The sequence below is a fragment of the Asparagus officinalis genome, unplaced genomic scaffold (genome assembly GCF_001876935.1).
Source record: "Asparagus officinalis unplaced genomic scaffold, Aspof.V1 AsparagusV1_Un461, whole genome shotgun sequence".
NCBI lineage: Eukaryota > Viridiplantae > Streptophyta > Magnoliopsida > Asparagales > Asparagaceae > Asparagus > Asparagus officinalis.
The window spans coordinates 122,961-136,265 of record NW_017972726.1 but is presented as its reverse complement, the minus strand read 5'-3'; the positions used below and the strand labels follow the sequence as shown (position 1 = coordinate 136,265).

At 35.6% G+C, this 13,305-nt stretch overlaps 1 protein-coding gene across 1 annotated transcript in view; it reads left to right on the top strand.

The window, feature by feature from the left end:
- LOC109827816 (NADP-dependent D-sorbitol-6-phosphate dehydrogenase-like) overlaps positions 1-12,623 on the top strand; it is an 18,143-nt gene extending 5,520 nt beyond the window's left edge. The window contains exons 5-6 of the mRNA XM_020394832.1: positions 11,564-11,783; positions 12,227-12,623. Coding sequence (XP_020250421.1) covers positions 11,564-11,783; positions 12,227-12,457 — 451 coding nt within the window. The 3' untranslated portion in view covers positions 12,458-12,623. The remainder of the gene's footprint in view (positions 1-11,563; positions 11,784-12,226) is intronic.
- Positions 12,624-13,305: the final 682 nt, after the last annotated feature.

The window sequence follows — 13,305 nt, the reverse complement described above, 5'->3', positions numbered from 1 at the left end:
ATATGAAATAACGAGGAGGAAGAAGATTAGTGTTTGGCTTCACACTTGTATTAAGCACTTCACATGCAACATCTTCGTAGACTTCTCAAATCCCTTGATTTGAAATAACATGGCCTCAGTTTCCAACTCACCTAACATGCACTCAAATGTAGTTCTATACCTAAATCCCTGTATGTTTAATAATGACCGACTTCGCGAATGCTATTGATATGAATGAGCTGAAAGAGTTGTGATGCGGAACAGACAAGATAAACTTTGATTTGAATCTAAATTTGAGAAATTAGTTGAAAAAACTCGAATGAACAGTAAACATGCTTGAATTGTGCTTGGGAGAACAATACCAGCGAACCATAACCTTTGTTTTTTAATTGAATTAAAGTTAATCAAAAGAAAGATAAAAGAACGGGAAAAGGTAGATAGGTTGAAACATAAAAGAATGAAGAAAGGTAGACAGGTTAGATCAGATTCGCTAATAGACAACTACTCTGTAGTTAAGCTGAATCGACAAGCCGAATTGACACACATATACTTAATTGTTGCGGTTTCACATTGAGAAACAATGGTTTCACACCTTAAAAACATCATACAAGATATTTTTCATCTATTTTTTATTCAATATCAATCTTCAAAATGATTTCGCCATTTCTGTGCTTTATAGCCAATACTACCTATCCCGAGCCAGGATAAAGGAGGTTGCAATAGGTAGCCGGCATGCAGTGTAAAACATAGTCGAATTCACATGACATGAGTTCTACTGAATATTTGTTGGGCTGTCCCCAACAAGACGCGTAACATCGATGCTACGCAGATGCAATGATAAGTACGTAAGAGTGGTTTGCTAGGGCGTTTCCTTGAAGGCATGCGTTAGATTGATGTCACCCCGATGTAATGACTAGTAAGCAAATGTGTTTTAAGAAACTAAGGGTGCGTTTGGTTACCATTGCGTTTCTCTTGTTTTCGTTTTGTTTAAAAAAAAAAACAACAAACGTTTTGGAATCCGCCCTTGTTTTCAGTCCAAAACGCCAAACAACGCCCAACTTTCAACGGGTTTCTCAAAACAATAAAAAAGCTATTTTAAGGTCGTTGTTTTCATTTCCCCCAAAAAATCTTCCAAACTCAGATCTGAGCGTCGCCCTCACCCAAACTCAAATCGCCGCCGCCCAAAGCCCAAATCACGTCGCTGATCTGCTTGCCGTGAGCGTCGCCTTTCGCGCTTCTGGTCGTCGCCGTTCTCTCCGCCTTCGTCGGTCGTCCGCCGTCGCCTCCAGCCCCCAGAGCAGTCCCTCTCCAGATCCCCCAATCCACGTCGCCGTCGTCGCCTTGCAGCAGCATATCGCCGTTGTCCAGATCGTCGCCGTCGCCAGCTTCAGATTTGGACCCTTCCGTCGTCGCTTCCAGATCTCGTCGCCGTCACGTCGTGGTCGTCGCCGTCGCCTAAGCCCCAGATCTGACTTCCGCCATTGCCGTCGCTTCCAGTTCTCATCGCCGTCTCCCCTAGATCCCGTCACCGGTGATCTCAACGCACTGTAAGCATTATTTTTGTCTGATCTGATTAATTTTTCTTTTTTTGCTGAATATATGAATTGTTTTAGAATTTATTCAATGATCTCTTGTTCTGATTATCAACTCTTGCAAATGCAAGTCTCCTAATCCCTTTGTCCTGCTCCTTCGCCAAGTTTGTGTTGACGATCTCATGAATCCTATATGATATAGGTAGTCTCTGTTGTTCAAGCATTAAGTGAGCAAAATAAACTTCCCAAGTTTAAACTAACATTTACATATGATCAGTGAAAGTGGTAAAAAATGATTATAGACCAGTGAAAAATGATTATTACTCGGTTCTCATATGAATCCACATGGTACAAAATTATAGCTCAGGTTTAATGCTTCAGAAACCCATAAATATTGATAAGTTGTTTTTTTCACATAAGCCTAACGAGAATTATAGTAGTGTGGAAAATTTTGGAAACCTTATGGCTTTCTCTTCATTAATGTACAGAAATTCTTCCATTCTCAAAATATGATTAAATGATCCAGAGAAGCTTTGCGCAATACGAACATGCCCTCATAGTGATATTAGTTGAAATGGATCATTGCTAACTAGTGTTTCAAAACCACAATGGTGTTTTCAAAATACTTTGGGAGAAAAACCAAACACCAATGTGTTTTTTTTAGAAAAACACAACAAAAACACCTTGGCTTTAAAATTCTATAATAGATTAGCAAATAATATTAGGCAGAGAGTTAGAACGTCATAAGGGAGAAAAGGGAAGAGACTTTTACAAGATAATGTAATTCGACTAGCTACTTGAAATATAGGTATACTTAGTAGAAAGACGACAAAATTAATAGATATAGTGATTAGAAGAAATGTCAGTATAATTTATTTACAAGAATTAAATGGATATATGAGAAATCTTTAGAAAGTGAAAAGACCGAATATAAACTTTGGTATATGGGAAAAGAGAAGAATAGAAACATAGTGGCATATTGTAGATAATAAATAAAAGATTGTTATAGATGTAAAAAGAGTTGAAGATAGAATAATACTAGTATAAATTATATTAGGCATAGAGGTTATTAATATTGTTAGTGCTTACACACCATCGGTAGGGTTGCTTGAGAATGCTAAAGGAGAATTTTGGGATAACTTAGATGAATCGGTAAAATAAATTTCGGTAGGTGAGAATTTGTTTCTAGGAGGAGACCTTAATGGGTATGTCGTCGGCAAGGATAATAATAGGTATGAGAGTATACATGAGAGTTTTGAACGATATGGGGGAAATGAGTTTAGATTTTGCAATGTCGTATGATTTGATAGTAGAAAATGCACAATTTAGAAAAAGGGATCAATATTCATAATAAGTTAGCCAATGCTATACGTTATAGCCAATACTGTCCGTCCCTAGTCAAGATAAAGGAGGGTTATAATGGCTAACTGACAGTCAGAATAAAACATAGTCAGATTCACATCACATAAATCCTATCGAATATTAGTTAGGGCATCCGCAATACAACCTGTTGCATCAATGCCATCCGGATGCAATAATAAGTACATAAGAGTGGTTTGCTAGGGCGTTTCCTTGAAGCGATGGGTTATATTGATGTCACATCGATGTAATAAATAGTAAGGGTGTTTTAGGAAACTATAATTCTCCAGTAGGTTACCGAATAGTATTAGGCATAGACTAGAATTTCATAAGAGAGAAAATGGTAAGAGAATTTTACAAGATAATATAATTAAGTTAACTACTTGAAATATAAGTATGTTTAGCAGAAAGACGATGAAATTAATAGATATAATGATTAGAAGAAAGAACAATTTAATCTGTTTATACATGAATAGGTGAGAAAGCTTGAGAAATTGAAAAGACCGGATATATACTTTGGTATACAGGAAAAGAGATAATAGACATAGAGTGAGAATATTCTAGATAATATAATAAAAGATAGTGTTGTAGATATAAAAAGAGTTGGAGATAGAACAATACTAGTAAAAATTGTATTAGGCGTAGATATTATTAATATTATTAGTACTTATGCACCATCAATAGGGTTGTTTGAGAATATTAAAGGGGAATTTTTGGATAACTTAGATGAATTGATAAAATGAATTCTGGTAGGTCAGAAATTGTTTCTAGGTGGAGACCTTAATAGGTATGTCGACATGGATAATAATGGATATAAGAGGATACATGAGAGTTTTGTGTATGAAGATAAGAATAATATGGGAGAAATAAGTTTAGTTTTTGCAATGCCATATGATTTAATAGTAGCAAAAACACAATTAAGGAAAAGGGATAAACACTTAATAGCCTTTAAATGTGGATCTAATTGTAGTCAAATAGAATTTTCTTTTACTAGAAAGGTGGATAGGTTAACATGAAAATATTATAAAAATATAACCACATAGCATAAGTTGATGGTATTAGATATTTCTATTAAGAAGTGGGGTGGAAAGATTGATATGAACAAGAGTCTAATTACTAAATGGTTGAACTTATAAGGAGAATTTTGGTGCATTTTAAAGATGTATGGAATATATATAATGAGACTAATATTATGTGGAATAATATGTTTTTTGTATTAAAAAGGTTGCTAAATATATTTTAAGAGAATTTAAGGGTTGTAGATTACATGGTAAAGAGACTTGGTGGTAGAACGAGGAAGTTGAAAAGTGATTGGAGCAAAGAGAACAATGTATAAAGATTGGAAAAATGTAAGAGCGAGGAAAACTTTAAAAAATATAAACTGGGATAAAAGTATTGAGTCTAATGATAAGGCTTATGAAAATTTCTATAAGAAATTAGAATCCAATGTGGGATAAAAGTATATATAGATATGAGCTTGCTAAGATGAGAGAAATGAAGAGTAGGGATTCGAGTAATATTAGATGTATCAAGATTGAAGATTAAAAAGTTCTAGTAAAGGGCGATGAAATAAAAGAGATAAAGTTACTTTCATAAATTGTTTGATGATAACCAAGTCGGTAAACAAATAGAGATTTTGGCTATATAGTGCATGATAGAAACTATAGATATTATCAAAAAATTAGGGTTAATGAGGTTAAAACTGCTCTAAAGATAATAGAAAAAATATAAGAGTCGTAGGACCAGATGGTATCCTTATTAAAGTTTAAAAATATCTTGGAGATATAAGCTTACGATGGTTGGCTAAATTGTCTAATAAGATTATTTAGGCCAAGAGAATGCCCGATGAGTAGAAGATTATTACATTGACATCGATATACAAAAATAAAAGAGATATCCTAAGTTCTTCAAACTATCATGGTATTAAACTCAAGTGTCATAATGAAACTTTGGGAAATGGTAATTGAGCAAATACTAAGAAAAATGATAAGTGCATCTGAAAACTAAGGTTATGGAAAGTGGAAAACATAGCAAAATAGTGAGGCACCGCTAAGGCTATTTTGCGCTTTGACAGCAAAAACTGGCAAAATGCGTAAAGCCCAAAAGCGATCCAGTTTAACTATTTAGAAATATTTAAAAAAATTCAAGAAAAATCTAAAAATTTTGCAAATGCATATTTGACGATTTATTGAGATCCTAAGCAAGAAATAGGTTTGTAACAGTTACGCAGTATTTAAAAACTACCGTACATAATAAAACAGGACTTTGAGGAGAAGGTGATAGTGCTTGAAAGAGAGGTGGATGTAGAGTTAGGGGAGATAGAGGAGCTTTAGGAGGAACAAAGAGGAGGATTGTAAAGCTTCACCGAAGAACAGAGAGGAGGTAGAGCTTTAACAATGAGAGGATTATGAGAGGCAGTGAAGCTTCAACGATTGGAGGTAGTGGCAGCAATTTTGCGTTACGGGTTTTTGGGTACGAATAGTAGAGGAGGGGATTTGGAAAAAATGGGTTTTAAGTTAAAAAACAGGTCGGGTATGAAAAACCCGTTTACTTAAGAATTTTGGTTAGTTTAAGGGTCAGGTACAAATCAGATAATTTGTATTTTAAAGCACCTATAGCGCTAGAAAGCGCTTTTACGTGCTATTGTCGCTATTCCAAGCTAATAGCATCGATGCTGCTAAAAATCACCGCTTTTAACTATGGCAGTGTGGGCATACGCTGCTATCGCTATTACGACTGCTACTATGACGTTATTTGTCACTATTTACAACACTGCTAAAAACCAATTTGGTTTTATGTCCGGGAAGTCAACTATGAAGCTTATTCATATATTGAGATTTTTGATGGAGAGATATAGAGATGAGAGAACTAATCTGCATATGATTTTATTAATTAAAAAAAAAAGCTTATGATAGAGTGTTTGGAGAGGTACGGAGAAGAAATACTTATCTAGTACATATATTGATGTGATTAAATATGTGTATGATAGAGTAACAACTAGAATAAAAATAAATAGAGGAGAGACTAAATTATTCCTATTACCATAGGTTTGCATCAAGGACCAGTCTCAAGCTCTTATCTTTTTGCGTTGATTATGAACCAAACCAACTTATTAGACATATTTAGGATGAAGTTTCGTGGTGTGTATTATTTGCTGACGGTGTATTATTTGCTGACGGTATAATACTACTTAACGAGACTAAAGAAGGAATAATTTCTAGAGTAGAGAAGTGAAAACAAGCTCTCAAAAACTAAATGTTTTAAAATTAGTAGAATAAAAACAGAATATATAGAAGGCACTTTTAGTAAAACTAAAGAGAGAAGAGCCTATCATACATATTGATGTTCAAGAAATATTCAAAAGTAATCGCTTTCGTTATTTAGGATCAATAATTTGTAATGATTGTGAGATTGACTATGATGTTGTCTATTGAATCACATGGGTCGGTTGAATTGGAGAAGTATTTTGATAGTGTTATGTGATCGTAGAATACCTAAGAGACTAAAGAAAATATTCTAAAGGAAGGTTATAAAACCAACAATGCTTTATAGATTAGAATGTTGGGTAATTAAAAACATATCAAAAATGAGTGTAGTAGAAATGAAATCTTACGATGGTCTTGTGGGTGTACACTAAAAGATAGAATAAAAAATGAGTGTATTTATAGTAAATTAGAGGTTGCTTCTATTGGGGATAAAATAAGAGAGAATCAACTAAGATAGTTTGGTCATGTACAATGGAGCTCTAGAGGTACGCCTAAGAGAATTTAGTTAGAAACAATTAAGAAAGATAAGATAATGATTAACTTAACGGAGCAGATGATCAGAAATCGGACGGAATGGAAGAATAGGATCCGCATAGCCGACCCCGAACATCTGGGATAAAGGCTTTGCTGGTGTTGTATCAATATTCATAATATAAAGAAAACCTACAATCCTTTATATAGGGTTTAAAATTCTATCTCTACTATGATTCAAATAGAAATAAACTTCAAATTGTATTATAAGTCAATTTCCAGCTGATCCTATCTTACTAGAATTTCAATGCAAACTAAACTCTACTTTCAAATTTAAACCTAATGAATAAAATCCTAATAATATCTATGCTAACTAGTCTTTCCACCAGATGAAACTCTTCAAACAAGTTTGGATTTGACCAAATGGAACTCTTCAAAGAAGGAATTTGACCTTCACGTACCCAACATCAAGTTGTCTGCTGTTGTAATCAGTTTTAACCCATAGGATATCTGATGAGGATTGGGGAAGGGCCTATGAGCCAAAAGTCAAAGGCTTCCGAATTTGTTGCCTTCAATGCCAATCCAGATCTTATCAGAAAGTACGAGATTCTCGATATTGTGAACTTTGATGGTTATTTGAATCTGATCAAGATCTAAAGGTGGAGCGGTTAAATTTTGAAGTATTCAATAACTCTCTAGAGCTGTGTTGTAAGGTCTTGCCAGATAGTGTCAAAAGTCATTAAGGGTCTATCGGAGGAGATCCAACGGTGAGGATAATCAAATAAACCTCAAGAGCTCATCGGGGGTCATCGTCTGGGTTTGTAGTCAGATTTGAAGGAGTGTGGTATTGTTGTAGGGTGCGGGTGTTGTCAGATATCAAAGAGAAGGCAAATAGATTGTTCACAGTGATGAATAGCAAGAGGTTTACTGTTTATCCATGAGTACTTTTATTTTTATTTTTTTCCTTTTGGTGGGTTTTATGATGATTTCAAACCGTTGGAATTCTTTGTGGAGAGGATTTTATTGAAGTATACTGTAATTAAAGGGCTAGAATAGAAGCAGGGCTTCGCACCTCGACACATCACATGTTATAACTTTAACACTTCACATCTTAGGAAACATTCTTTTCATTAATCACATTGAGTCTTCATTCTCAATGAGGCTTGCACATTTATTTAAAGAGAACAAAAAATAACTCCTAAGGGAACATGATAAAATCAAATTTCAGAGCATCCTAATTCTAAAGAAACAAAATAAAATTTCTAACAAAATAAAATATAAAAGATCATAGCATCAAACCCTACGAAAATTCTACCTTAAACAAAGATTACATCAAATATTTCCAAAATAAAAAAATCTTATTAAATACTAATTTAGCAAACCGACTCTCCACGATCGTCCTGCATCAAATCTCTCATTTTTAGAGAAAATACGATCTTGAGTTTTATAGAGGGAGAGCGTAATGATTAATTTGACCGGTGGAAACTATTATGTCGTGGGTTGTAGGATCTTCAATATGAGTTGTAAAATCCGATATTTAGTTGACGACAGAGTCAAAATTAGATTAGTCGGAGCTGTGAATTTACACAACATATTGATCTTAAATTCTGGGCTTAACTTGATTTTGGGCTTTGGACTTGATTAGAACTTTGGTTTTGGAACAACATTTGGCTTCATTCTCAGTTTGAGCATGAGTATTGGCTCTCCTTCATATTCGAATCGAGTATCAACTCCAATTTTGAATCAATTTTTATTTTTGGTTTTGCTTCTAGCTCACATTATAGTTCGGACTATGAATTAATTTTCAGATTTGGTTGCTCGAGGTCAATTTGTATTTCTCACTCAAGCTCATGCTCTAAGTCAATCTTTTGCTCTATTTTTTCTTCAGGTTCAAGCTCATATGTCAATAGCGTTTCTTGCTCAGTATTGAAATCCAATTTCGGTTCCTATTTCTTAAGAAGCTCTTGGAACTTGGCTAAGTGGAAAATGATTTTCTCAATATGTGAGTCCATCCATGCTGAGGCCTGACTTAAACTTATTTTGATACCAATTGACGAGGATCAGGGAGAGGGACTTTGACCCAAAAGTCGAATGCTCCCAAATCTTTTTTCCTTTGATGCTAATCTAGATAAGGGTGACAATTTATGACCCGACCCATCAATCCGATCTGACCCGACCCGTTTATAATGAGCATGGGTTAAATTACATGGGTCGGGTCATAAACGGATCAACCCAAATTTACCCATTTATTAAATGGGTCAATTCGGGTTGACCCGACTGACCCGCATAACACAAACACTGACCCAAATAAAAACTAAAATCATCGACTGCAACTTCCCCCATTGAAATCGCCGGCCTCGTCGAAAAAGACTACTCCTTTCTGGAATCTAGCTCCTCCATCCCCAACGATCCAAAATCATCGCCTCCATCGGTGTTAGTGCGACCTCTAGGGTTCTGGTTGGTTTTTCGACGATTGGGTTCGTCGATCAAATTGCTGATTCAAGCGGCGAGCGGCGGCAATTGGAGAGAGGCGACGAGAGTGACGGTGAACAAGCGGAGGCAAGCGGCGTCGAGCGGCGTGCGACGACGAGAGCAAGCTGTAGCCTGCAGCGCAGCTTGCAGCGATTGAGGGTTTCAACAGAAAGACCCCGATCACGGAGTTGCTTGATTGAAGACTTCTTGTTTCCAAAATGTTGTCAAGTAATGATTCTCTATCAAATGCTAATTGGTATGATGGTTGGTTGAATTTTATGTGCGTAGATTTCAGTATAAGATCCTGCATAATGAAATTTATTATGGTGAGACTTACAATAGTTATAATTTTATTATCTTTTTCTTTTCCGATGTAATGCATTTCCTATTTTCCACTAGGATACAAGGGTTCTATTTTTTATTTGCAGAATAAAGTAGGTTTCTGTAGAAATTTTTTACATCGTTCAATATTTCTGCTGTTGAATATATCATCTTGTGAATTCCACTTTGGCCGTAGCTTTCCAAACTCGTGTTGGTCCTTGCCTGTGTGCTTGTTATCTCTGACGGCAAATCTGGCCGTAGCTTTCCAAACTCGTGTTGGTCCTTGCTTGTGTGCTTGTTATCTCCGACGGCAAATCTGTTATTTGTTTTCTTGGTTGCTGTAAATGTTGAGGCTATCATTTGTATTATGTTTGATGATTTTAAAGTTTAGATTTAAGTAATAAAACAGAGAACATTAATCGAGTCTCAAACTTTTGGTACATCAATGCTTTTCAGATCTTATCAGGCTCTGGATGAATATGTATTAGTCATTATTAAACGGCTCGAGTTAGGTAACCCGTTTAATAAATGGGTCGGATCACATTGACTCATTTATTAACGGGTCGGGTCGGGTCACATTTATATGGGTTGGGTCAACTATGACCCAACCCGACCCGACCTAACCCGTTTGCCACCCCTAAGTCTAGATCCGATCGAAAATTACAAGATTCTTGATATTATAAACTTTAATAGTTATTTGAATCCGATCGAGATCTAAAGGGTGGATTGGGTAGATTTTGAAGTCTTTGATAATTAGGTCGGGTCGGGTCACATTTATATGGGTTGGGTCAACTATGACCCAACCCGACCCGACCTAACCCGTTTGCCACCCCTAAGTCTAGATCCGATCGAAAATTACAAGATTCTTGATATTATAAACTTTAATAGTTATTTGAATCCGATCGAGATCTAAAGGGTGGATTGGGTAGATTTTGAAGTCTTTGATAATTATCCAGAGCCGTGTTGTAAGGTCTTGCCGGAGAGTGATAATATCTTATTAAGCTTGGATCAGAGTAGATCCAACGATAAGGATAATCAAACAAAATTTGAGAGCTCATTGGAGGTCATTGTCGGTATTTGTAGTTGGATTCGAAGGAGTGTGGCATTGTAGGAGGAGGTGGGTGGCGTCAGATATCGAGGTGAAGGCGAATAACAATAACAAAATTACTGTTCACATGGATGAATATCCCCCCTTCCTTTTGGTGGTTTGATTGATGATTTCAGATAGTGAGAATTCTTTTGAGGAGAGGATTTAATTGAAGGATATTGTAATTAGAGGGCTAGGATGGAAGAAGGGCTTCACAATCAGGGGCTTCATACCCTGACAGTTTGCATGTCATAACTTTAGTACTTCACATGCTGACAAAGATTTCACATCTCAAGAAATTTTCTTTTCATTAATCATAGTTTGCCTTTTCAATGAGGCTTATACATTTATTTAAAAAAAATAAAATATAACTCCTAAAGAAATATGATAAAATCAAGTTTCAGAAGATGCTAACATTAAATTCTAAGGAAACAAAATAAAACCTCCAACAAAATAAAATCTCAAAGATCCTAACATCAAATCCTACCTAAAACAAAGATTGCGTCAAATATTTCCAAAACAAAAAAGATCTTAGTAAATCCTAATTTTAGCAAACCGACGATCCATGATCGTCATGCATCAATACCAATATATGGAAAGTTTAGCTCAAGAAATTAAAATGTGAACAATGTTCTTAAAATCCAAATCCGTTTTGTTTCTAGTAAGGATTATTTCTTGTTGATGGCAACATAGGTTCACGGAATACCTTCCATTGAGTAATAACCCTGTAAGATTTCCAAAATAATGAAAGGAATCATTCTGAAAAGGGAATAATGAAAGATGTGATATATGAAATTGCTATAACATATGAGGAATAACTTAATAAGGCAAACCACTAAACTGTGATTCATTTGAAAAGCACATGTGGTCCTAAGCTTCACTCATCACTTTTCTTGTTGATCTGAAAAAAAATTATTTAACCACTTATACACATTTGTAACTTGCATTCATTATTGACCTGAGTTCTTTTCTAGTAGAGAAAACAAGTATGATTGTAGCTTTATGTATATGAATGCTATTTCTATATCTGGTGTTTTAGTGACGTGAATATATGATTGTTTCCTCTTGTTTTGCAGCAACTATGACATCTTCCTTACAAGAGATTGTATGGCTTACTCGAAGATAAAGCCTTCAGTAAACCAGATCGAGACTCATCCTTATTTCCAACGTGATTCTCTTGTCAAATTCTGCCAGAAGCAAGGAATTTGTGTTACTGCACACACTCCTCTTGGTGGTGCCGCTGCCAATGCTGAATGGTTTGGTACAGTTTCATGCCTAGATGATCCTGTCATCCAGGTAACACTGTGTTTCTATTGCCAAGCTGATTTAATGTATGTTTTTCTATTCATATTTATAGTTAATTTGCTTTTTAAGTAAAATTTTCAGCTTCTTTGAACTCTGGGAAGTTCTACGCAAGAACTCCCTAAACTTTCAAAATTATACAAACCCCTTGAACTATTGGGAATTCTCTTCGTGATATAATGGGTAGAGGCAAAAATCAATTTACCTTTAAAAAAAAACTTTTACCCACACTTAGTAGATAGGGGTAAAATTATCCAAATTTTGTCACGCGCTTGACGTGACATTTAAAGCAATTATTGTCATTCATGATATTCAGGTCAAGTTCAGAGGGGATTTTCATGATTTGTAAAGTTCAGGGATTATGGAAAAACTCGTCAAAGTGTAGGAGGGTTTTATGAAATCTTTCTCATAACTACTGTTGGTCCCTTCATATGCAGGAGTTAGCTCAGAAGTATACCAAAACTGTTGCTCAGCTTGTTCTTCGTTGGGGCATCCAGAGAAACACTGTAATCATCCCCAAGACATCAAAGATGGAAAGGTTGAAGGAGAACTTTCAGGTGTTTGATTTCACCATATCAGATGAAGACATGGATAAGATAAAGGGGATTGATCGCAAGTATCGAACCAATCAGCCAGCCAAATTCTGGGGCATAGACCTTTACGCATAAACATGTTGAATGTGATTTGGAGGAAACAATTTGTTTAACTGTTTTCTGAGACACTATGATAAAGACTACTGGTATTTACTTCCTCTCCTCTCGCTCATGTCTTATGTAAGTCCTTTCTTGATCATTACTTTAGTTGGATGTCTTATATATTTATTTGCAATGGTTAGTTGTGTTTCCCTTGGCAAGTAGGGAGCCTCATCTCAACTCAAAATGGTGGGGGGAGGAAGATATACCATGAGATGGATAGAAATAATTGAAGTATTTTCCTCTGAGGACAAAACGCAGATTGCATTTCAGTATTGAGTCTCAGATTTACTTAAGCTTGCGGGATTGTTGAATTTGTTTGTGGGAGTCATGCTATTCCCCATTATTATATCTTATGAACTTTGCAAAAATTTTATGTTGTGATTCTTGCATTGCTTCTGCTAGAGGCACGTAAGTGCAGGGTGCGAATCAGAGGTGACAGGACTTAGTATACAGTGCTGCAGCAGATGCAAAGAGTTCGATATTCTCAATTTCTATGGAGCAAATGAACTAAGATCGTGAATAAAGATTAGGGGAGCAAATGGAATGGAAACAATGTTGACTGCGAAGGGGAAAAAATGAATAAGAGAACTTAGGCTAAAGAAGTTCTAGAGGATCAATGGTAGAGTATACATGGTATGGAGCTTACACAAAGCTCATAAATGTTGGAGCTTACATAGAGCTCATATTTACAATACAACCAAAATAGGATAAGACAGTATTGAAAAGCTTGTAATTACAAAGGAGAGTTTGTTCTTGCAAAAAAGCCATCATCAGAAGTTGTTTCCCACACGAGTCATGTCGTGGATGGAGTCATCTTGTAA